General features: G+C 37.7%; 2 protein-coding genes across 2 annotated transcripts in view; both read left to right on the plus strand.

Moving 5' to 3' along the window:
* Positions 1–8,343: 8,343 nt before the first annotated feature.
* LOC144435391 (uncharacterized) overlaps positions 8,344–26,312 on the plus strand; it is a 30,550-nt gene continuing 12,581 nt past the window's right edge. Inside the window, exons 1-2 of the mRNA XM_078123987.1 lie at positions 8,344–8,621; positions 12,576–12,665. Coding sequence (XP_077980113.1) covers positions 8,604–8,621; positions 12,576–12,665 — 108 coding nt within the window. The 5' untranslated portion in view covers positions 8,344–8,603. The remainder of the gene's footprint in view (positions 8,622–12,575; positions 12,666–26,312) is intronic.
* The window catches only part of LOC144435392 (transient receptor potential cation channel subfamily M member 8-like), a 103,016-nt gene continuing 94,368 nt past the window's right edge, over positions 17,665–26,312 (plus strand). The window contains exon 1 of the mRNA XM_078123988.1: positions 17,665–17,794. The gene's annotated coding sequence lies outside the window, so the exon portion shown is untranslated. The remainder of the gene's footprint in view (positions 17,795–26,312) is intronic.

Genomic DNA, 26,312 nt, shown 5'->3' on the forward strand with positions numbered 1-26,312 from the left:
TTTCATGTGTATCACTATGTTGAACACTGAGGTTGTTTGAAACGTGTTGTGATTATCATTTTCATTTCAAAATAATAACTTTTGTGATTATGAAGTCAAATTGACATTTTATGTTCAAGTCTATTTTATCGTTGTGTAACTAAAATTTCAGAATGAATTTAAAAATAATTTAGAAATGATATAGTTGCGGTGTTGGTAAAAAAAAGGACACATTTTCTCAACTAAAGGGATAGGTAAAAAAGGCTTCGGGTAATTTGTAAATGGCCAAGGGTAAAAGACCCGGGATCAACGAGTCTAGAACCAGTCTGTCTGTCTGTCTGTCTGTCTGTCTGTCTGTCTGTCTGTCTCAGTCGGACCGACCGCCTGCGCACCCACCCACCCACCCGTCCGTCCGTCCGTCCATCTGTCTGTCTCTTTGTCTGTCTGTCTGTCTGTCCACACATGTCTAATGCACTATCTGTATGGAATGTTTAGTATAGTCTGAGTGGATAAATTAAACATTAAATAATTCAATTGATCTTCCTTATTGAGATGTCGATCACAGACAGGATTTCTTTGTTATATTCAACGTTGTAGATTGTAACGTTTTTATCGTTTTTTCTTCCGTAAGGAAGAGATGTATTTAGTGGGTGGAAGTCGGTGTGTGTGTGTGTGTGTGTGTGTGTGTGTGTGTGTCTGTCTGTCTGTCTGTCTGTCTGTCTGTCTGTCTGTGTCATCGTCACAAGTTTTCTCCATAACGGCTTGCTCAATTCAAACGAAATTTTGAAGACGTATTCCGTAGGGTAATGGCAAGACATGATTAGGTTTGGGTAAAAATTTCATGAATATTAATGAGCAATTTACGTAATTAATGGTTTTCGGTAATTAGGCTATATCTCAAGAATGCACGCTTCAAATTCATTATAACTTGGTACACACATTTGCGACACCACAGCGCACCTGTCCTGAAAATATTACTAATGTAGTTTTAATAAGTTATTGGCATATTTTTGGTAGGCCACAAAAAGAAAAAAAAATAGTTTCTGGTCAAGAAATGTTGTCTAAAGTGGTGCGACTTTATCACCATTTTCTAAAACACGACTGCCTCAATTCAAACGAAACTTTATTGCATGTGTTCTGTAGGGTAGTGACAAGAACTGATTAGGTTTCGGTAAACATCCCATGAATATTAACGAGCAGTCTACATAATTAATGGTTTCGGTAATTAGGCTATATCTCAAGAATGCACGCTTCAAATTCAATATACATACAATTGCGATACCAAAGCGCACTTCTCCTGAAAATATTATTGATGTAGCTTTAACTTTTAATAATAAGTTATTGGCATATTTTTGTACGCCACTAAAAAGGAAAAATAGTTTCTCGTCAGGAAATGTCTAAAGTGGCGCGACGATGCGCTTTTTTTTTTACATTCTCAACAAATGTTAATCAATCTACTTATCATTGCAGTTACTGTTCTTTTTATTTAGTACTTTACAGCAAGTGTGTATGTGGGGCAGATGTCAGGCTAGTTCATGGTTAGTTTTTCAGATCACTAACAGCAATGAGCAAATAACAATCAATGAGAAAAAATAACTTATTGCATAAGTTCTGTTGTATTGCAACAATTGTCTGTAGGAACGACAATCTCAAAACTTTGCCCTTACGGAAGGCATTCAGTTTAAATCTGGTATTTAAGTAACTTAACTGAACACAACAATGGTAGATGCATTACAATTATGACTATATAGATTTGCACTCCAAAAGAACTAAAACCATGACAATACCGGTGAGAGGCTGGGTAACCGAGATTGGGTAAAAAGCAGTATATATAATAGATAGTCAACTAGATCGGGAGGGTCACGAGCCAATAAACGAGGGGGCGTAGCCCCCGAGTTTTTGGCACATAACCATACCGAACGAGTTGTCTATCTTACTATACTACGGCGTGATTGGATCTTTTTCAAAATTTTGTGTAATTTGTTGCATGCAAATTGAGTGCTGAGCGTAATATAGGTCACACCCCTAAGAAAGAGTGGGTTATGGCTCCATATAATCAACCTCTGCTTGGCCAAGTCAGTCTAGCCGTAGTATAAATATAATTACTGTGTTCGATCGAGATTCAAATTGTGTTGCAGTCTGCATACAGTGGTGTGACAGTGTCTTATTATGGATAAACACGAGACTGGGGCTGAAGGGTTGGAGTCTGGATCAAATACGGAAACTACGGTAAATTTGCATTAATATTCCCTCTGACAATGGTGGAAAGCAAACTTACGGAGGCTTAAAGGACAAATGAGGTAAAAAAAATACTCACATGGTTTAGAAAACTACTCACATGGTAAAAATACTACTCACATGGTTTTAAAAAAATACTCCCGTGTCCTCATTATAAGCCTCCGTACAAACTTATTTGCACTGTGTAATTGCTGCGGTATGACGGAACGTTCATCAGTTTAGAATACTGCAAAAATGTCGTTGGCTTAATTCGTCATTTTTGGTTTACAACACTGAGATCACATTTTGAGAATCTAAAGTTTCTGTCCAAATCCCTACAGGATAGGTTTCGTAAACTTTGACATCCGAACAAACGTTTCCCCTCAGTGTAAAAAAGCAGGATTTCACGGCTTTCAACGATCTTTGGTTGTCACTCAAAGGGCAACGTAATCTTCATTTCGTCTGACATTATTAAACCGTTTATCTCAGAGCGGCAATGGAACGACACTAAAATATTAAGATTGAACAAATGTGACGCCATAATGATTTATAAACTTATTCGGTCATTCTGTTGTTTGAAATATGTTGCATAGCTAACCACAAAGTATGTTTGACACTGTCAAAGAAAATGAAATGTTTGTACATTTGTTTCTGTCTATCTCCACATCAGGCCAACGGTATGTCACCCTTTTTAATACTGTTGGGTGAGGAACCATGTCTTCCCTTGATGTAATACCTAAATTGGGAAAATCAGCCAACATTAATTTCCATTTGCAAGAGTTGGCTCTTAAGAGGAATTTAGCTATTAAACTTGCGAAGCAAAATATCGAACAAGCACAGGGAAAAATGAAAGAGAGATACGATAAGAAAACGTCGCGGGCCTTATAGAATTGCAGAGTTCATTCCACCTGTAAACTATCGATTAAAATATGTGAATGCAGATAAGCTATATCCTAAATATGTTCATCCTAATCGACTAAAGCATGGAAAACTTAGACCAGCATATTTAGTTGGCAGCACGCCAGATATGAATTCCTCATCACTGGCCAGGTAGTTATGGGTGCGATACTCATGTTGAGCAGCGGCAACGCCCCGTGAGTACGCCATCGGAAAGAGTGATATACTTTCATTCACAACCGTCTACTGAATGTTACAACAGACATTTCTTATTTGTCTGTGATGTTACAGTTTTCATGATACTGATAGTGACAATAAAATTCAAGCTCACTGTACAAAAACAATTCACAAGCGACGAGAAATACGTAATAACAATATTTTGCGGTGGAAGGACTTGCGCGATCATACAAACAAGTATAATTTTATCCCTTTCATACACTGTTGGCGAAAACACGTCAATATTATCGATATTTTATTGTATTCAGATAGAAATATTCTGATACATATCTCACAAAACAAGTGCCTGTGGTCGGAGTTACGTGCAAAACCCGTTGTTATCAGTAGAATAGACGCTACTTGCCAAAAGAATTACACCATTACGTATACGTATGAACACATTGCCAATCTCCCTGTCCTTTCAACTTTGTATCAAGGTAAATTTTACGTGTCGATATTTGATTACGCGCAGAATAGTTCTTTTAATATGCAATTAATACTAAACGTCGGTTTGTTAAACGAAAAGTGGAACAGATCGTTGTCTACAGATAAAAAAAAATAAAGTTAGACTTAATAGAGATTCAACCTTACTGAATAAGCACAGTAGATGAGTTCATGCAAAGAATATAATAGGTGATGACGGGTCCTGGTTTGATTGGATGGAACTCCCGTGTTACATTAGTACGATTTTTACTATTTTTTCTGTAATAGCTACTGAGTTTCTATTTTTCAAGATCCGACGTCTTACGATGCTTATACAACTATTTTGAATTCAAAGGCCGTCGCATCACATTTTGTGAGGCGCTAGCACAACCGTGACATCTGCCAGCGTTGCAACGCTCGATTCTGATCATATCGATGCATTGGTTGTAATAGGTCTAGGAATTTTAGTGTTTATTTTGTATAAATGCATGATACGATTTCTACAGTTTTGTAAGACTTGTTTTTGCCTAAAGAAAATTATTAGTAACGCCTGCATATTAACCTTGACCAATAGTTAGGGGTGTCAAACCGATTCCGTTGACAACATTGGGGATTCTGGGGGTGTCCCTAGTTTGAATATTGTAGTACAAGACGGTGATATTACTAGTTCTCGTGGCGTGGGCTAGATAGTGTCCTGGATATACAGGACGTTGCGCTTTCTATGTGCGCTACGCCTACTGCGTACGCTAACTTAACAAATGAAACGACTCCATTAAAATGAGGATGATCTTTGCCGTTTGGACCTCTTTTTAAATTGCATCCATTCTTGTGTTTCATTTATGTTATAGTTTTTGACTGCGGACTTGACTTCAAGCTACTTGCATTTTAATTGTGAGGTAGCTTGTACTTTATATTTCATTTGGTAGTGACGCTAAAGTGTTAACGATAGACACAGGCGACAGTGTTTGCTATTTGAATGCGTGCGGAATGATAATTTATTCACATATGTATGTACAGATGGATATAAGGATCAGTTACACTTTGATGAGAAGGTGGTAATTGGATGTTTAAGTCATTAATTTTCTGAATGAGTTGCGAGGTGTCTGAGTTTCTAATGATACGACCTTTCGAATTATAGCGGTAAAAGTTCTTTAAAATCATTTACTACTAAAATAGTGTTCGTTTCTTGAGTATTGATAAATTCTGTTTTCAAAATGGTAGTATGCAATTCGTATATATAGATTGTTCCTCTATTCTATAACATGCAGTTTGAAATGTATATACATGTATCTACGAGGTTATGGGTGGACTATCCCTCCTCTGTCCGGAGATTATTCTTCTCCGCGTCACAGTGACTCGAGTATGTCTAATTATCAATTATGTTCGACGCCGAAATATTGAAGACGTCGGCGGTCTCTGGCTGGATATTGTTTCCTCTGGGGTGTTTCACGTCGTTCGGCGTGACTTGAGGTATAGTACTCATGGCGTCATCATTCGCGTTGTTTCGCGCTTCAATTTCGGCTTTGTTAACCTGTATTCGTTTGAAAAATGAGGCATTTCAGGTGAGTTTGGGCGTTTTGTTTTCTGCTGTTATCATTGAATCTGTCTTTTCCACAACTTTGCATGGATTGGCTTCAAACGGTGTTTCTAGTTTTCCTCCTATCGTAATTTTAACTAGAATTGTGTCACCAACTTTGATTGTAGACTTTTTAGCGTGTCTGCGCTTGTCGGCATATTCATCTTAGCTTTCGCCATTTCATTATAATAGACCAATATGACTGCTGAACGTAGTTATATATCAAGATTCTGGAGCTAATTCCAATTGATGATAGCCTTGATTTAGATCTAGTTTCGAAAATACTTTCGCATTGTTGAGATCGGCAATGATTTCGTCCATCGTCGGTGTAATGTGTCGCTCTCTCGTTCTACAACTTTGTTTGGTTGTCGGACGTCGATACATATACGAATGTCATCAGGGTTGTTCGCTTTAGGAACAGCAACATTTGGACTTACCCGGCCCATGGAGTCGGGCCATCAGTTTTCTCCGTGATTCCCGCCTTTTCCATTTCGTCCAGTTTCCGTTCCACGCGTTTGCGAATGAGAAAAGCTATACGTCTATGCGGTTGAGCCACTTACTGGTTTCACCGTTTCGTCGATATGTAGTTTGACTTCGTACTTTTTCATTTTTCCCAGTCCTTCAAATAAGTCAGTATACTCAGGTATAAGTTTATCCGTCAGTGTTTCTTCTTTCACATGTTTTTACAATTTTGATTAAACCGAGATCTTCTGCTGTTTGATAGCTTAGCAAAAATCCACCGATATCGCCATTGTGTTTGACGACCGTTCAAATTCGACTCGATGTAGTTTAGCGTTTGTCTTCTGAGTTTTCGTTTCAACATCGGCTCTGAATTTTCCGATTGTTGCTAGTGGTTTTGCACTCTTGTATGGATGGATTGATTAACGTATTAGAGTGTCGAATATTTACTTTATCTTTCAGTTTCAGGACGTCGTGTTCTTCGAGAACGTTGACTGATGCGCCAGTGTCGATGATAAAGTTGAAAGTTTTACCTTTGATAGTGATATCCGCTGTTGGATGTTGGGGTGTGGGTGCGTAAATTTAAACTTGCTGAGTGTTGATACTGAACAGATACTGATTTTTCTCTTCAGTTTCACTGTCTGAGCTGGATTCGTCAGTGCAAACATCAACACATTTTACAGATTGTTGTTTCTTTGTAATTGTTCGTTCTTTTAGTCGTCGCCTTTTGTCTTGCAACGACAGACCTTAGGCAAAGTGATTTAACTTTCGGCCACACGAATTGCATTCCTTTCCCCTCGCCGGACGTTTACAATGGGGATAGTGACCATCGCAGAAATAACAACTTTTCGTATCATCCTATTTCTTCATGGATGGTTGAATGTGATGTCGAGTTGGTCGGCGAAATATTGAGATCGTATAGCATAGATAGATTCGGCACTTGTTTTGCTTTCTATACTGTCAGTTTGATCTTCGGAAATGTCGAGTGATTGAACGTATTTCAGGAAATCGTCCAGTGTCATTTCTTCTCTAAGAGCTTCTTAAACGTTTTGATGAAGTTGCTTGAATTATCCATGTCTTCATCTTTGAATTCACATGTAGACGCTAATTCCTTTAGACGAATATAGAATGTAGCGACTGACTCACCAGGCAGTTGCTATGCTTGTCAGAACTGGTATGTGTTGTACTCCAAACTTTTCTTCGGCGAAAAATGTTGAGTGCATGAAGTGCCTTGTTGTCGTTTTTGTCACCTGTATCTGGGAGTCTATATAGTATTCTTCGTACGTCTTTACCAGCATAGTATTGTAGCAATGCACGTTTCCTTCCAGCATTGGTAATCGCCATCGCCACGATTAGGTTTTCGAATTCTTCAACCCATTCTAGCCAACGCGTTCCGATTGAACAAACATCAGCTCTCACTTGAAGTGCTTCGAATGGTGGGAATGAAATTAAATAGATTGTGCAGCCATCGTAGATTTCTGTTATCCTGACTTTTTAGGCATCTGTATCGATGAGCTTCTTTCCGTGTTCGTTTGGTTTCCCTCTATATCTTCGTCGCCAGTGTAAAGTTTTTTAGATGGGTGTGCATATATTTTAAGTCATTAGGACCACTTGGTAGTTGAATGTTTATTTGCGGATACTACAAGTGTTATATTTACTCCTGATTTACCGACTTTATACTGTACAAAACCAATGTATATTAAATTTTGTACTTTGTCATGTATACAGCATTAATAGAGGACGTGAATACTTGATAATTCTCTAATAATTTTGTAGTTTTGCATCCAGAAAATGTTGATGTTCTTCAATCCAACACAGTCGTGGGTCGCTCCTTTAGGAAAACATGGGGTGATGTTACGATTGACAATATCGTAAATTTAGGAAATGGGTCTATTACACAATTGTGGCGATATTGGCTAATGTCCAAGGAGCAGGGCACGGATGCACACGATTGTATAATTGGGAAAACATAATGATAGATTTATGAGAAGTAACAGTTTGTACCAGGTTTGATTGAGCGTTAGCAAGTTTTAATATGATGTGACGTGAAATTTAGAATCATTGTTATCCAAGAGCATAAATAAGAATAAAATATTCCAGTCTCCAGTCAGACCGTTTGTGTGAGGTCTGGAATGAATGGCATGATTCTGGCAAGCCAAACTATCGATCTCAGTGTGCGTGTGACCGTGGAAAACATTTTGTCAATATTGTATTTATAGTTTTCTGTATACTAATAGACAATGTATTAAAACTAGTTTAATCTTAGTTGTGAGAGGGCGCTCTTCACAAGTTTGCCTTCAGCCAGGGATGACAATTGCCATAGTACTCCGTATGTATTATTGACTTGAGAAGTTGAGAATATAGTCCGGATGATTGTCTATTAAGCTATCGGTTTGAGCAATGCAAATGGGATCAGAAATTGTATTTTGGGTCACTGCACATATTCCTTAGACTGGGATCCTTTGTACAACTAGTCATTGCAAGTATCGGCATAGGATTCCGAGTTGTGATGTAGTGATCTGATGGAAAAGTTTAAAAAGTGATGACTAGTCAAGCATGTGATGTTATGATGCAAGGCGCACAGCCTGCCTCTGTTGGTGATGGCGAAATTTGTCTAAGAATTGGCGTAATTTGGCATCTTCCGGACAATAGTGCCAGTCAGAAGTTTACTTATAGTGAGAGGAAGGATCAGTAGCTGTATTGAGTAAGTTACGGCTTGATTTTACTAAGACTGGATGTGATACCAATCAACGCGTGTCACGTGATCCCGGAAGTCTGTAACTGTACATAGAAATGGGGGAAGAGGAAATAAGCCAAGTGTGACGCTGATTCTACAATGAAATTTCTCACAGATGTAAGTAAGCCGATAGTCTGTGTTGCCAAGTACATTCAATGAACCATTAAAATGCTGTGTTCTGCAAGTTTAGTTCCTGTACGACAGAACGTTTCTGCATAGGGAAATAAATTGATCAAGTCAGAACAGAACACTTAAGTTCAAGAGAGGTTAAATTTATAACCTGAACCCTGTAATTTGAAAGTACTCTACTTGATCAGTGAACCATTCAGGTACTGAAACTCTCAATTCCAGCGTGTAGTGTGTTTATATAACCATACATGTATATCGCCACTGAGGACGTCAAGTGGGTGGTAGGTATTGGAGGGAGTACAGCGTCACCAGTGCCAAGACAGTTGAAACTTTCGTTTTGGACTGCATCGACTTCTGCTGTCACAGCGTCGTCGGATCTTGTGAACCACATACAGACACACTGTGATATCCTTGTATACTTTTAAAGAACTCAACTAGTTATCAGACACTTGATATTTCACACCATAATTATGTTATTGTAGCTTTAAATTATTTAAACGCTCCACTTTTTCAGTATTTTATTATTTCTTTATTAGTCTACCTGGTACAATAAGTTTTTGTTGATATATACTTTTTTGTTGAGTTTCCACTTTTTTTATGGAAGCACCCTTCATCCCTTTTTTTTTGAAGTGAGACTATCCACTTGTTGGTACTACATCAATATATTTTCATTCAACTTGCTTGTTTGACGCGTGTTGTCTATTGCTCTCACCCCGGTGTAAATTGGGTATTACAAAGTCAGCAGTCGAACCACGAACTGAGCCCATGTGTGTATTCTTATAAATTTCTTTCGTGTAAGTTCCTTTATCCCAGGTACTTTTATGAGCGGGCCATAAAAGGGTTGCATGAGCTTATCCCCGGCTAGCAGACCAAGAACGATCCTGAGAGAGTTTGCGTGGTGAGATACGGCTGACCTGACTAACTCCGATCCCTCGACCATTACAACGTGTCGTATTCATAGACATAACACAAGTACCGTACGTGAACATGTGCGTTTCACCGTACGGCATTTGCATTAAGCAGTGTTTCCGCTGTCCGCTCGCCAAATCGCAAAATGCGAATAAAATCTGCATTTGGCGAGAATATTTTTGATACAATTAGCCAAACTTGCGAAGCCAATTTAGAATAGGGCACCAGAAAATCTATGCGTAATGCTTGTAATTTCTTTGTCGCAACGTGGAACATCCGTAATTTAAACTACATTGTATTACATTTAGAAGGAAGTGTACACATTGTGCGTTCCTCAAAAGTTAAATAAACCATAAAATTGTTACATCAGCAATGCAAATAATGTCCCATCCAACAAACTTGTAAGTTCGGTTGTGTAAATCTTTCAGCATCTGATCATGCGATCCATGCTTGTAAAATTTGATCAAGTAGTTTGTCACATGCAAGGGTCAATGGAAGATGAGTCGTCTTTATTACCGGGCCCTTCTACTATGCAGGAGAACTGTTAACTCGGAATACACGAAGATATTCGTTTATTCTTGAACGATACATAACGTGCGAACCAGACGAAGAGCATGGTCTAGTGAACGGTAAATTCACGTAATGCGTTCGATCTACTAACGAAGCTCAAAAAGAAAAAGTTTCAGTTTTAGTGAGAATGAAATGGTGACGTAGCAGTTTGAATTTATCTAAGTGAAGTTTTCAGCATAGACTGTCCAACGATCCATTCGATCATCGCTTCACACGTGAGGGAAGATGCTTCGCCGTAATGGCCATTCTATCGATGGAAACCCTTTCGCACAACGTCTGTTAATAAGTAACCAATCACGTGGATAAGTAATGATAACATTGCGTAGTTTCTAAACTACCCAAGACGTGCTCTCCATGTCAGGAAATGGTCATGGGGCACATGACACTGTTGAAACGTTATGCATACGATGGGTCATATTCAAATATTACAGGTCACACTGCACATTGAGATTTAGAAAATAGTTACAATGAGACCTGATTAAACCCTCGATATTTGGTGAGCACTTCAACTTCGAAGCAAAGATGAGAACCGTACGTTTGCCGACATGACATGAAAAATGTATGTAAATAAACAGAGTAAAAACATACAAGTTTGCGTCATTGTCTTTATTTATATAGGTTCATTTTTATCGCAAAAGTTTGGCTAATTGAAAGTCTGGTTTGGCTAATAAATTTTGAGGCAAATTAGCCAAATTGCTAGTAATTTTTTTGACCCAGAGGAAACACTGATTAAGGGATGCATTCTTTGACAATGGAGCAAACGGTACACTTTATGAGGAGCACAGATCCCACTCGATATGTAACTAGGTATAGATCGTGTACCCATGGTAACAAAGTAAAAATAGATTGGCTCACTTCACTTCAGAAATTAACACAGATACAAAATGCTGGCCTTTGGTGCGAAACAGAAGTATTGCAAATTAATGGATTGAGAGTAATTGCTGATGGATATCATGGTTGCCATGGTGATCTTACCATGTTGGCGAACACTTCGAACACGACGGCAAATGGTTAACAATTAATTATATAAAAGAATACACTTATGGTTCAAGTAACAAAAATCAAACCTATAAATGATCCAAGTGATCGAGTTAATTGAAAATATACATATTTAAAGCAATCCAGGCAAGTTAATATACCAGTTTGATATTACTACTGTCACAAGTCTGATAATGATGCCTGTCAAATCAATGTCACGCTCATTGATTGACGTGTTTGCAGTGTCACACCGTGTAAGCAATCCCAATTATGCAGAAATTATACGGCATTTTTGTCAAACACTCTGCATATATCCCATGACTAAAAACTTGGTAAGATAAAAGTGTTCTCAGTCCAACAAAGATAGGCCTAACAAAAAAATCAATTTTAGAGTAGGTGAGGTGGGTAGATTTTTTTCTCTCATTTATGAGTGTCTAGTTCTGGTAGGTGTCTCTGTGTTATTACTTGTGTAGTTTCTTCTCATCAGATGTACAGCCATTACAGATTGGAAGAACAGTTTTATATTGTCAGTTTCCACATCCACTATTTTGTGGTGAATTTGTAATTACTGTGTTTGGATTCAGACAGGACACTGTTTATACATGTCGCCAAACACCTAGTTAGAGAAATAAGTGTCTTTTATTGCAATAGCTATAGCTCACATGGATGTCAAGACAAAAGGTATACAAATATCGTATGTCTGGAGATGTCATTCAAGCTAAAGTTTAGTGTCCTTTGTTTCATTTCATTTCTCATAATTATACATGACCTATTGCTATCTTAGGAAGCCCATATTCTAGGCGTGACTTATTGTAATTTAATTATTGTAATGACCATAGCGTCACAGATTCATGTCTTGGATTTTGACCACAGATCTGTGAGCATTGCCTCTCCTGGCTCTAGATCTGGCTTTGGAGTGAAGCCGTGAGGCCGAACTCTGGGCTTTGAAAAATACAAGTTTATTTTCCAGTTATACAACGTGCATTGTCTCGATCGTACATTGTATGTGGTTTATCCTTTTACTACAAGTCTTGTTGATCAAAGAAATTTTGATAATGTCTTGCGAAACTTCAAAAATTTTCGCGATTTTATTATTTTTTCTCGAATACCTAAAAAACAAAGTTTAGTGTGAAAAACTAGGTAGCCGGTCGGGTAACCGGAACCACACAATTTTTTTAGGCCTTATAAACAGCTGACGTTTAGTCAAGTAACTCTTCTATGAGCCGCTCTAAATCCCCGCTCTACTGAAAGTGTAGGAAATCTAAGATTTTATGAGTAGAATGGAATAAAGAAGAAACAGCATCCCATCATATGTATTTTTAAGCATTGGATGTGCCACTACGACAGGGGACTGTGGATGGATCATTTTTGTGTATGTCTTTTAGTTATTTTTGTATTTTCAACATCTAAACTTTCGAAACTCTGGCATTTCACTCGTGTTTCGGAGATATCTCAATTCTATGAACATCGATATTATTTTTCCAGGGAGATGTCAACGACAGCGGTGTTAACGTTGATCCAGAATTCGAAAAGAATGAGGATTATGGAGAAGGTGGAATCGATACCGACAAGAAGGTTGGTGCTGTTGCATTTTTTGATCGCTGTTACCTTTTCTAGATCTGGGGACAGTCCTTTAGCAGGAAATATATTACCATGCAAAGTAGAGTAGATTCGATTTGTTGAATGCGCATTTTCGTTTGTTTAGTGTCAGTCCTACTTCACGTAGTCGTTGGAACACATGTACATGCCTTAGATTTGCGTGTTCATCTTGATTGGTACCGTATACTAATATATCATCGCTGATATTCTTAACACCAGACGAGCCTTTTAGTGCTTCGCATACTGCATTCTAAAACATTTCCGAAACCAAAATTCAGTCTCTTATAATATCGACGTAGACCAATGTGAGTGCTGAACATAGTTATATATCGTGATTCTGGAGCTAATTCCAACTGATGATAGCATTGATTTAGATCTGGTTTCGAAAATACTTTCGCATTGTTGAGATCCGTGATGATTTCATCCATCGTCGATGTAATGTATCGCTCTCGTGCTACAACTTTGTTTGGTTGCCGGATGTCGATACATATACGAATGTCATCAGGGTTGTTCGCTTTAGGAACATCTACAATTAAAATAACCCATGGAGTCGGGCCGTCAGTTTTCCCTATGAATCCCACCTTTTCCATTTCGTCCAGTTTCCGTTCCACGCGTTTTCGAATGTGAAAAGTTATACGCCTATGTGGTTGTAGTCTAGTTCCTATACAGTACCGATCATTACGATTTATACAATGTACCTTCGCTCAAACCACATTCTGGTCATCCAGACTAATGTGGTTGAGCAACTGGTTTCACCGTTTCGTCGATATGTAGTTTGATTCAGTACTTTTTCATTTTTCTCAGTCTTTCGAATAAGTCAATGTACTCACGTATAAGTTTATCGGTCTGTGTTTCTTCTTTCACATGTTTTACAATTTTGATTAAACCGAGATCTTTTGCTGTCTGATAGCTTAGCAAAGATCCACCGACTTCGCCATTGTGTTTGACGACTTCAAATTCGACTCGATGTAGCTTAGCATTTGTCTTCTCAGTTTTCATTTGAACATCAGCTCTGAACTTTCCGATTGTTGCAAGTGGTTTTGCATGGATGGATGGATGGATGGATGGATTAACGTATTAGAGTGTCGAATATTTACTTCTGTAACAATTATAGAGGGGTGACCTCTAATGTTAACGTAACCCTCCTCCAATGTTACTCTCTCTCCACTCCATACACGGGATCGACTTGGACTTTTAGGGAATGAGCTTAAACTACACACAATGTTCATGGTTAACCTGGATTGTTTAGAAGTGGCCACGGAGCAGATCGAAGCTCCTAGTCTAGGCCGTCTCTTCCAAAGAAAAATGAATCCATAATTTATTTCAACATTAAATTCTTATAAACACAAAATATACAATACTCAAATGATTGGGTAATAAAATAATCAGCACCATCAAATAAAACGGAAGTGTTGTTGTTACCTTAATTCAATGCAAATGATATTGACAAATATGAAAACTAGCTGAACAATGTGATCACGTCATTGTTCTTCCAACTGTCTGTAATCGGTCATTATTTGATACTGTTGCTCTTATAATAACTTTCAGTATTGTCATCTCAGAAGAATACTATTCGCGAAATGCAAACATTTGTTCTAAGTATTAATTCATGACAGCTGAGAGTTCACGGTGACCTCGCAAAACATCAAAACTTAGCGAATATTAAAAAGTTGTATTCTGTCATCCGTAACACTTCATCTTTCAGTTTCATGACGCTGTGTTCTTCGAGAACGTTGACCGATGTGCCAGTGTCGAAAGTTGAAAGTTTTACCATTATAGTGATATCCGCTGTTGGACGTTGGGGTGTGGGTGCGTAAATTAAAACTTGCTGAGTGTTGATACTAACAGGTTCATGTACTGATTTTTCTCTTCAGTTTCACTCTCTGAGCTAGATTCGTCAGTGCAAACGTCAACACATTTTTACAGATTGTTGTTTCTTTGTAAATGTCCGTTCTTTTGGTCGTTGATTTGTCTTGGAACGACAGACTTTAGCAAAGTGATTTAACTTTCGGCCACATGAATTGCATTCCTTTCCTCTCACCGGATGTTTACCGTCATGTGGATAATGACCATCGCAGAAATAACATTTTCGTATCATCCTATTTCTTCATGGATGGTTGAATGTGATGTCGAGGTGGTCGGCGAAATATTGAGATCGTAAAGCATAGATAGATTCGGCACTTGTTTTGCTTTCTATACTGTCAGCTTGATCTTCGGAAATGTCGAGTGATTGAACGTACTTCAGGAAATCGTCCAGTGTCATTTCTTCTCTAAGAGGTCGTCTTCTTACATGTTTTGATGAAGTTGCTTGAATTATCTGCATTTTGATTTCCATGTCTTCATCTTTGAATTCACATGTAGACGCTAGTCGAATATAGAATGTAGCGATTGACTCAACAGGCAGTTGCGATGCTTGTCAGAACTGATATGTGTTGTACCTCAAACTTTTCTTCGGCGAAAAATGTTGAGTGCATGAAGTGCCTTGTTGTTTTTTTTTCTTCCGTAAGGAAGAGATATATTTATGGGTGGAAGTCTGTGTGTCTGTCTGTCTGTCTGTCTGTCTAACTGTCTGTCTATGTCATCGTTTTCTCCATAACGGCTTGCTCAATTCAAACAAAATTTTGAAGACGTATTCCATAGGGTAATGGCATTGATTAGGTTTTGGTAAAAATCCTGTGAATATTAATGAACAATTTACGTAATTAATGATTTTCGGTAATTAGGCTATATCTCAAGAATGCACACTTTAAATTCAATATAATTTGATACATGCATTTGCGATACCAAAGCGCACTTGTCCTGAAAATGTTATTGATGTAGCTTTTAGTTTTAATAAATTATTGGCATATTTTTGTAGGCCACTAAAAAGGAAAAATAGTTTCTCGTTAGGAAATGTTGAATGTCTAAAGTGGTACGAGGATGCGCTTATTTTTTTTTACATTCTCAACAAATGTCACAGTACATGTTGTAGTTGGCCAGATCACTAACAGCAATGAGCAAATAGCAATCAATGAGAAAAAATTACTTATTACCCGGTATGGTCTGTTGTATTCCAACAATTGTCTGTAGGAAAGACAATCTCAAAACTTTGCCCTTACGGAAGACATTCAGTTTACATCTGGTTGTCACCTGTATCTGATAGTCAACGTAGTATTCTCCGTACGTCTTTACCAGCATAGTATTGTAGCAATGCACGTTTCCTTTCAGCATTGGCAATCGCCATCACCACGATTAGGTTTTTTAATTCTTCAACCCATTCTAGCCAACACGTTCCAATTGAACCAACATCAGCTCTCACTTGAAATGCTTCGAATGGTGGGAACGAAATAGATTGTGCAGCCATCGTAGATTTCTGTTGTCCTGACTTTTTGAGGCATCTATATCGATGAGCTTCTTTCCGTGTTTGTTTGGTTTCCCTCTATATCCTCGTTGCCAGTGTAAAGTCTTTTAGATGGGTGTGTATATATTTTAAGTCATTAGGACCACTTGGTAGCTGAATGTTTATTTGTGGATCATGACAACAAGTGTTATATTTACTCCTAATTTACCGACTTTATTCTATACAAAACTAATGTATATTTATACTTTGTCTGTCATATTTACCGCATTATTAGAGGATATGAATACTTGATAATTCCAAATTTTCTCTAATAATTTTGTAGTTTTGCATACAGAAAATGTTGATGGGTGTCTTTTCAATCCAACACAGTCGCGGGTTACTCCTTTAGGAAAACACGGGGTGATGTTACGATTGAAAATATCGTATATTTAGGAAATGGGTCTAAATTTACACACTTTTGGCGATATTGGCTAATCCAAGAGCAGGGCATGGATGCACACGATTGTATAATTGGGAAAACATAATGATAGATTTATGAGAAGTAACAGTTTGTACCAGGTTTGATTGAGCGTCAGCGAGTTTTAATATGACGTGGTATGTTACATTTGGAATCGTATGATTTCATTGTTATTCAAGAGCATAAATAAGAATATTCCAGTCTCCAGTCAGACAGTTTGTGTGAGGACTGGAATGAATGGCATGATTCTGGCAAGCCAAACTATTGCTCTCAGTGTGAGTGTGACCATGGAAAACATTTGATCAATATTGTATTTATAGTTTTCTGTATACTTAAACAATAATGTACGCCCTCCCAGTCCATAATGGACGAAAGCAAACTTTGAACGACGTAATGGGCGAGGCGAAAGCTGAGCCCATTATGACGTGCAAATTTTGCTTGAGTCCATTATGGACTGGGAGGGCGTACATTATTGTTATTATTTTATAGTTTTGCCAATTCCAGTGAATTTGTAGACCGAGAAACGCAAAACAACGTATAATATACACAGCGCTGAACATCGTCTGCCATGTTCGGCCCGGAAGCTGAATACACACACATATACACTTCAATGAACTGCTGTGAACACAAATTTGTTTCATTTTCATTTCAATCTTTTAAAATAAATTCTTATGGTGTTTACCCCATAATTTCCCTGCACTTGAATACCCACACCTTTATTGCCTTACGGACATAAGCTTGTATTGTTATGCTCGTTCCGGGGCCGCGATGCCCAATAATGGAGTACATTATCAGTAATAATGTACAGCGATGACGTCACAAAATTCACTGGAATTGGTAAGGCTATAATATACTAATAGACAATGTATTAAAACTAGTTTAAAGAGGGCGCGCTTCATAAATTTGCCTTCAGCTGGCCAGGGATGACAAGTGCCATAGTACTCCATATTTATTATCGACGAGAATATAGTCCGGATGATTGTCTATTAAGCTATCGGTTTGAGCAATGCAAATGGGATCAGAAATTGTATTTTGGGTCACTGCACATATTCCTTAGACTGGGATCCTTTGTACAACTAGTCATTGCAAGTATCGGCATAGGATTCCGAGTTATGATGAACAATGTAGTGATTTGAAAGTTGAGTGATGACTAGACAAGCATGTGACGTGATGATGCAAGGCGCACAGCCTGCCGCTGTTGGTGATGGCGAAATTTGTCTAAGAATTGGCGTAATTTGGCATCTTCCGGACAATAGTGCCAGTCAGAAGTTTACTTATAGTGAGAGGAAGGATCAGTAGCTGTATTGAGTAAGTTACGGCTTGATTTTGCTAAGACTGGATGTGATACCAATCAACGCATGTCATGTGATCCGAAGTCTGTAACTGTACAGTTTAAGGCCCAGTTACACGATGCAACTCATGAAACAATTTGTCGCATGCGAAGAGGCTAGCAACTGCGATGAAGCGCGTACACGAAGCAACTAATTGCATGGTGAGTCGCAAGCTTGAGCTAACTTTTGCACATGCGTATATATAATTATATAACAGTTACAGGTCATAGAGGTCAAGTCTTCTAGCGGCAGGAATTTGGCAGAAATGCTATAAAATTGCTAATATTTACCAATCAAATGACTGAAAAATTTGTTGAGGTATCGATAGCAAAACTATATTCAATTCAAAGTTCGTTTAGGGCGATGTTGATCTTTCCGACGTCGCTACTTGCATTCAACTTGTTAGAAATAAAATGATATTCAGCGGAGATCAAACATTCATAGACGTTGTATACTATTGATAAGTGGTAATTTTGGTGATAAGTCGAAATTATATCAAAAATACTTGCCGAAATAGAATATTTATACTAAAAGCATGGAGACCCTAACATTGAACGTCATTTGACACGTAGGTATATGTCAAAGGTTATTACTTGCAACGTGACGAGGTGGTTACACGGTGCAACTCATGAAGCAACTCAAGAAGCAACTTGCGACGTGTCGCAGAAAAAACGACATGTCCGTTTCCTTACGAGACCCTGCGACGGAGCGAGTACACGATGCAATTCGTCTCATGCGACGAATTGCGTGGTGCATTGCTCGTCGAGTTGGATCGTGTAACCAGGCCTTTAAGTGGAAAGAGGAAATAAGCCAAGTGTGACGCTGATTCTACAATGCCAATTTCTCACAGATGTAAGTAAGCTGATGTTGCCAAGTACAGTCAATGAACCATTAAAATGCTGTGTTCTGCAAGTTTAGTTCCTGTGCGACGGAACGTTTCAGCATAGGAAAATATATTGATCAAGTCAGAACAGAACGAGAGGTTACATTATAACCTGAACCCTGTAATTTGAAAGTACTCTACTTGATCAGTGAACCATTCAGGTACTGAAACTCTCAATTCCAGCGTGTAGTGTGTTTATATAACCATACATGTATATCGCCACTGAGGACATCAAGTGGGTAGGTATTGGAGGGAGTACAGCGCCACCAGTGCCAATAGTTGAAACTTTCGTTTTGGACTGCATCGACTAACTCCGATCCCTCAACCATTACAAGGTGTCGTATTCATATCGACATAACACTAGTACTGTACGTGAACATGTGCGTTTCACCCTACGGCATTTGCATTAAGGGATGAGTTCTTTGACAATGAAGCGAACGGTACACTTTATGAGGAGCACAGATCCCACTCGATATGTAACTTGGTATAGATCGTGTATCCATGGTAACAAAGTAAAAATAGATTTGGCTCACTTCACTTCAGAAATTTACACAGATACAAAATGCTGGCCTTTGGTGCGAAACAGAAGTATTGCAAATTAATGGATTAAGAGTAATTGCTGATGGATATCACGGTTGCCATGGTGATCTTACCATGATGGCGAACACTTCGAACAAGACGACAAATGGTTAACAATTAATTACGTAAAGAATACACTTATTGTTCAACTAACAAAAATCATTTAAAGCAATCCAGGCAAGTTAATATATCAGTTTGATATTACTACTACTGTCACAAGTCTGATAATGATGCCTGTCAAATCAACGTCATGCTCATTCATTGACGTGTATGCAGTGTCACACCGTGTAAGCAATCCCAATTATGCAGAAATTCTACGGCATTTTTGACAAACACTCTGCATATATCCCAACACTAAAAACCTGGTAAGATAAAAGTATTCTCAGTCCAACAAAGATAGCCTAAAAAAAAAATCAATTTTAGAATAGGTGGGGTGGGTAGATTTTTTTCTCTCATTTGTGAGTGTCTAGTTCTAGTAGGTATGTTTTCCATTGTTTTCCATATGGTCTTTGTGTTATTAGTTTCTTCTCATCAGGTGTACAGCCATTACAGATTGGAAGAACAGTTTTATATTGTCAGTTTCCACATCCACTATTTTGTTGTGAATTTGTAATTACTGTGTTTGGATTCAGACAGGACACTGTTTATACATGTCACCAAACACCTAATAAGTGATTTGTCTTTTATTGCAATAGCTATAGCTCACATGGATGTCAAGACAAAAGGTGTACAAATATCGTATGTCTGGAGATGTCATTCAAGTTAAAGTTTAATGTCCTTTGTTTCATTTCCATGATGCTCATAACTATGCATGACCTATTGTTATCTTAGGAAACCCTTATCCTGGGCGTGACTTATTGTGATTTAATTATTGTAATGACCATAGCGTCACAGATTCATGTCTTGGATTTTGACCACAGATCTTTGAGCATTGCCCCTCCTGTCTCTAGATCTGGCTTTGGAATGAGGCCGTGAGGCACGGCTTTGAAAAATACAAGTTTATTTTCCAGTTGAACAACGTGCATTGTCTCGTATGCGGTTTATCTTTTTACTTATAAGTCTTACTGATCAAAGAAATTTTGATGTCTTGCGAAACTTCAAAAATTTTCGCGATTTTATTATTTTTTTCTTGAATATAGAAAAATAAGTTTAGCATGAAAAACTAGGTGGCTGGTCAGGTAACCACAACCAAGGCCATATATAAAGCTGACGTTTAGTCGAGTAAGTCTTCTATGAGCTAAATTCTTGCTCTGCTGAAAGTGTAGGAAATCTAAGATTTTATGAGTAGAATGGAATAAAGGAGAAACAGCATCCCATCATATGTAATTTTTAGCACAACTGAACTGAGGTTCAGTAGTGCTATAGGGATCGCCTGGCGTCTGTCTGTCTGTGTGTGTGTGTGTGTGCACAACTTAAAGTCAAAAACTGCTGAACCGATTGCCATGATATTTGGTGGGTCCATTACCTTGGGTGTCTAGTTGGGAAATTGTTCAAATCAAAATGATCGCAGGTGTGTGATTTGGGTCAAAAAATGTGATTTTTGATCAAAAAACTCAAACTCAGAAACTACTGGGCAGATTAGTGCGAAATTTGGTGGGAAGATTCTTAAGGGCGTGTAAAGTAAGATTTGTTCATGACATGATGATTCCATCAGTGATATGCAAATTAGGGCTAAAACTGTGTCTTTTTGGTTAAAAATCTATAATTCCAAAACTACTGAGCAGATTGGGCTGAAATTTAATGGGAATGCATCTAGGGATACACGGATGAAGATATATTAAGCATACAATGATTCCATGAGTGATATGCAAATTAGGTGTAAGAATGTTCATTTTTGGTCAAAAACATATATCTCAAAAAGTACTTGGTCAATGCGTCTGAAACTTGGCGAGATGTTTCTGAAACTGTTATTCTGCAGATTTTCTTCAAAACATTTTGACAAAATTGGCCCTAGCGACCATGACCACCCCCTTTAGCAACAACCAAATGGCAGTATATTTTGGTCAAATAACAACATCATCTGGTAGGCGAGTAAACATTTCAAAAAATGTATGCAAATACCCTAGCAACCATGACCACGCCCATAGCAACAGCCAAACGATGGTGTATTTCACAAAGATAGAGGGCGACCTGGAACTAGTGTTTTACTAAGGGTTCTTACTTTCTATCCACTTCCGGTTTACAACTCTATAGGGGTCCCCATGCAGTTTTCTTCCGGGTTTCCCAGCATGCATTGCGGCAAACGCGAGTCGTGGAGTGGGACCCCCTCACATAGCGTTGTTCCTCATTAGACTATTAGAAATCTGCTTTGTTCGGTTGGGGGCACCTTCTTTTCTCCAATGAGTTCTGAGCATGCTCAGTTTTATCTATGACATCATAATTCAATATGGCTGCTCAACACCTGTGTCACTTAACACACATTCAACATTGCTAGAAATGCCTAACGTTTCTCTTATTTATTATTTTATTTATTGTTAACAATTTATTTTCATCATTTAATTTGAATTCTGTTAAATTTGTTGCATTTTCTTTCCGAGTTCCACTGTCTATCGTTTGTTTTTGGATCTTTGTTCCTTCTCCACAGAAAAACTCCCTTCCTTGGTACTGAAACTTCCTTCTGCAATTAAAAAATAAGAAAAGTATAACATATCATATAACACTAAATATGTGATAATATACATGTATCTGTTAAAAGAGACACAATAAATGAATGTTTAATTTTTGTTAACAACATAATACTTTATCACATTTTGTACTATTTCACCTGGTGCTGAAAGTTAGCTTATAAATAAAATTGTCAAATATTACACATGCCCAAGTTCAAAGACCAACCCAATTGTTAATAAAAGTAATGATAAATACAAATAAAATTAATTTTAAGAAAAGAACATCTAGTACTTTATATAATGAACTGTAAATAAGCCATCTAGAGCTATTTCACTACCTATCTATCTATCTATCTATCTATCTATCTATCTATCTCTTTATCAAAGAGTCATGGTCAAGGTAGGACGTGTCTTCGGCATGCTCCTGCAAATCACACTGAAATAGAGACTCATCTTATGATAAGGTTACTAAACTCCACCAAAAATGAAGTGTGATGACTGTGGCACCAACAAGGGTGTGCATTTGTGTCAGGGTGACCTGGACTTATGCCGCAAATGTGAATCCAGAAGATTTCCAAAGCCAAGGTCAAGCGAACGGCTAGAAAACAAAGGCAAGATGGCTGAAGGCCAAAGTGACGCAACCAAAATAACCATAGAAGACAGACTAACTTTCCTCTGCCAAAAAGTCGATCAGTTTGGCACTATACCAGATACTTTAAGGGATCTCCAGCATTCGGTCAAGTTCATGAGTGACTCATTTGAAGACTTCCGAAGAGAAATACAGTCACTGACGATGGAAAACACGGAACTTCGGAATAAACTGGAAGACGCTGAAGGAAAATTGAAGATAGCAGAAAATGAAATCGAAGAGCTACAACAGTACACACGAAGGAACAATTTGGAGATACATGGTATCCCCGAAACCACCAACGAAAACACAGACGAGATTGTAAAGAAAGTTGCAGAGGCAGTAGACGTAGAAGTTTTAGATAGCGACATTGACATCAGCCATCGACTACCGAAAAGAAGAGAACAACAACAACCTGCCATATTAATTGTGAGATTCACACGCAGAAGTGTTCGCAACAAACTTTACATCGCCAGGAAGAAACTACAGAAGAAGACAGCGTCTGATATTGGTTTACACACTCCAAGACAAGATGATCATCGCATCTACTTTAACGAACAGCTTACAAGAAGAAATAAACAATTGTTCCATAACACCAACATGAAACGGAAATCGCTAAACTGGAAATACATCTGGACTCAGAACGGAAGAATATATGTCCGTAAGGAAAACGACACGCCAGCTATGAAAATAGGTTCTGAGAGAGACATTCAGCGAATTATATAAACACTCTACAACATGTCGATGGACCCTAATTTACAAGAATCCATTATCAAATCTAGTTGTAACACTTACTCTGTTGACGATTTTAATCAAGGTAAAAGTGAAAGTAATGATTTCTCAACTTTTTCAGCTATTCACTTAAATGTCAGGTCGATTAATAAACATTTTGATGAATTGGTATCATTTTTAGGCGTCCTATATCAAAGATTCGCAATTATCGCACTATCAGAAACGTGGTTAAATGATACTGACGATTGTTCACTTTTTGATTTGCCTTCATACCAGTTACACACGTGTAATCGACACTATTCTAAAGGTGGTGGTGTTGCATTGTATGTGCATTCGTCTTTGCCCCATTGTCGTATTCATGACTTAACACTTGCAAATTGTGAGTCATTGTTTATTGAAACTGTTGTTGATCGGAAGACAACTATTGTAGGTGTGATATATAGAAGGCCAAATACTTCTGTTGGTGATTTTTTAAATAGTCTTGATAAGTGTTTGGATAGTTTTTCATCAAAAAATAAGAACTGCGTGATATTAGGTGACATGAATATTGATGTCAGTTCAAATTCAAATATTACAACTGAGTACACAACTCTTCTACAGTCATACAACTTTAAACAAATCATCAACACTCCGACAAGGGTCAACAATGATAGCAGCACTACAATAGACCACCTACTTACAAACATTACAGATAATTATTTAGAGTGTGGTTGCATTGCTACTGACATTACTGACCACTTTTCAACTTTTGTAATTCTAAATAACATGAAACACATTTTAAATGCAAATGATGTAGTTCACAGCTTTAATTTTTCTCGCTACAATCGTGAATCATTCCTAGCTGATTTGAGTTGCGTAACCTGGCAATCTGTTTATGACAGTTCAAACGCCGACGAAGCATATAACATGTTCTATGAAAAATACATTTAATTTAGTGTCGCCTCCAAGCACGCTCCAATCACTGCAAAAAAAAGTCGGAAAAAATCATTGAATCAACCATGGGTATCAAAGGGAATCCGTATTTCAATCAAGATGAAACACAAATTATTTTCAAAAGCTAAAAAGTCTCCAATGAATAATATCATACAGAATCATTATAAGACCTACAGAAATGTCTTAACCAGGGTAATGAGATCAGCTAAGAAACGGTATTTTTCTTACAAGTTCACCTCTGTAGCGGGTAATTCTTCAAAAACATGGCAGGTTATTAATGAAGTCTTAAATAGAAATGTTAACAAGAGTACTACACCATAGACCCTACACCAACTATGACTACACCAAGTAAACTTAAGTCCCCTGTTATGGATGAATTCATAACCGACAACAAAGGAATTGCTGAAACCTTTTGTAAATATTTTACTGATATTGGTCCAAATTTAGCTTCAAAAATATCATGCAATGTCGATTTTGAAAAATACCTAACAGGAAATTATAGCAACTCATTCTTTTTTCATCCAGTTATTGCTGAGGATGTTGCCAAAGAACTATTATCTTTAGATACAAACAAATCCGCTGGTTATGACTTCATTCATCCATTGTTGGTCAAACACGCTGTAGATCACATATCTCAACCTCTTTCCCATATAATCAATCAATCTCTTTTTCCGATGGTATGTTCCCTGAGGCACTCAAGAACGCAAAAGTCACCCCACTGTACAAAAAAGGATCCCGATTCAACGTAGGAAACTACAGGCCGATATCTGTCCTCTCAATATTCAGCAAAATTTTTGAAACTATTGTAAACAAACAGATTATCTCCTTTCTTGAAAAGTATGACATACTCTCTGCCACTCAATATGGCTTTAGAAAAAAGTACAGCACCAAACTGGCTCTTGTCAACATCATTAAGGAAATAACAGAAAGTCTGAATAGCGGCAATACTACCATTGGTGTCTTCATATACCTTAAAAAAGCCTTTGACACTATAGATCATGATATTTTATTACGCAAATTAGAAATGTACGGGGTCAGAGGTCACCCTTTAAAATGGTTTCGAAGCTATCTCAACAAACGTCCTCAAACTGTAACTATTCATAATGTTTCATCGAATTCCCAACAAATTAAATGCGGAGTGCCTCAAGGACCTATCCTCGGTCCTACTCTTTTCATTCTTTACATAAATGACATAAGCAATTCTACAGACTACTTTCAATTTAGGTTATTCGCAGATGACACAAATTTATTCAGATCAACTCACATGAATGCCATAAATCTTGACATTATCAATGCAGAATTCAGTAAGGTAGTTACTTGGTGTTTGGCTAACAAACTTACAGTAAATGAAGAGAAAACTAATTTCATGCTAATATTATTAGTAATAAGTACTTATTAGTAATAAGTACGCCTCAACGTCAAATAACTTTGCAAGGTAGTATCTCTGTCAATAACACACAAATAGAGCGAGTTTCCTCAACCAGTTATCTTGGTGTAAGTATTGATTCTTCACTTTCTTGGAATTGTCATATTAACAACATACTAAAAGTTTTAACCCCACAGATCGGAATCATTTAAAAAATTAGACATTTTGTTCCCAAGTCAGTACTAATTACCATTTACAACACATTCATTTTACCGCACTTAACATATTGCATAGAAATCTGGGGCAACACTTACTTAACTATTCTGGATCCACTTTTCCGTCTTCAAAAGAAACTCGTTCGTCTTATAACTTTCTCTGACTTCCATGCTCACTCCGCACCACTATTCCGAAAACTTGACATTCTTAACATCTTTCAACTATGTGAATTCTACTCCTGTATATTTGCTTTTGACCTGATGAATAACCACTAAACCCACGATATAGAGACATACTTCCAGTATCCCGTAACAACATATTCAACACGTCAAGCATATCAGGGTAATTTCCGTATACCACTAACCCGTTTAAGAATTACTCAACACAACTTCCAATACGCCATAACTAAGCACTGGAACTCATTACCACCATCCCTCAAATGTATAAATTCAAGAAAATCATTCAAAGAAGAACTAAGAAATCACATCGTATCTAAGACCTAAGGGCTTGTTTGTTTTGTATGTAACTTAGTGTATATATTTCTTACAGAAA

Source organism: Glandiceps talaboti, chromosome 5, assembly GCF_964340395.1.
Source record: "Glandiceps talaboti chromosome 5, keGlaTala1.1, whole genome shotgun sequence".
In the NCBI taxonomy this organism is placed as follows: Eukaryota; Metazoa; Hemichordata; class Enteropneusta; family Spengelidae; genus Glandiceps; species Glandiceps talaboti.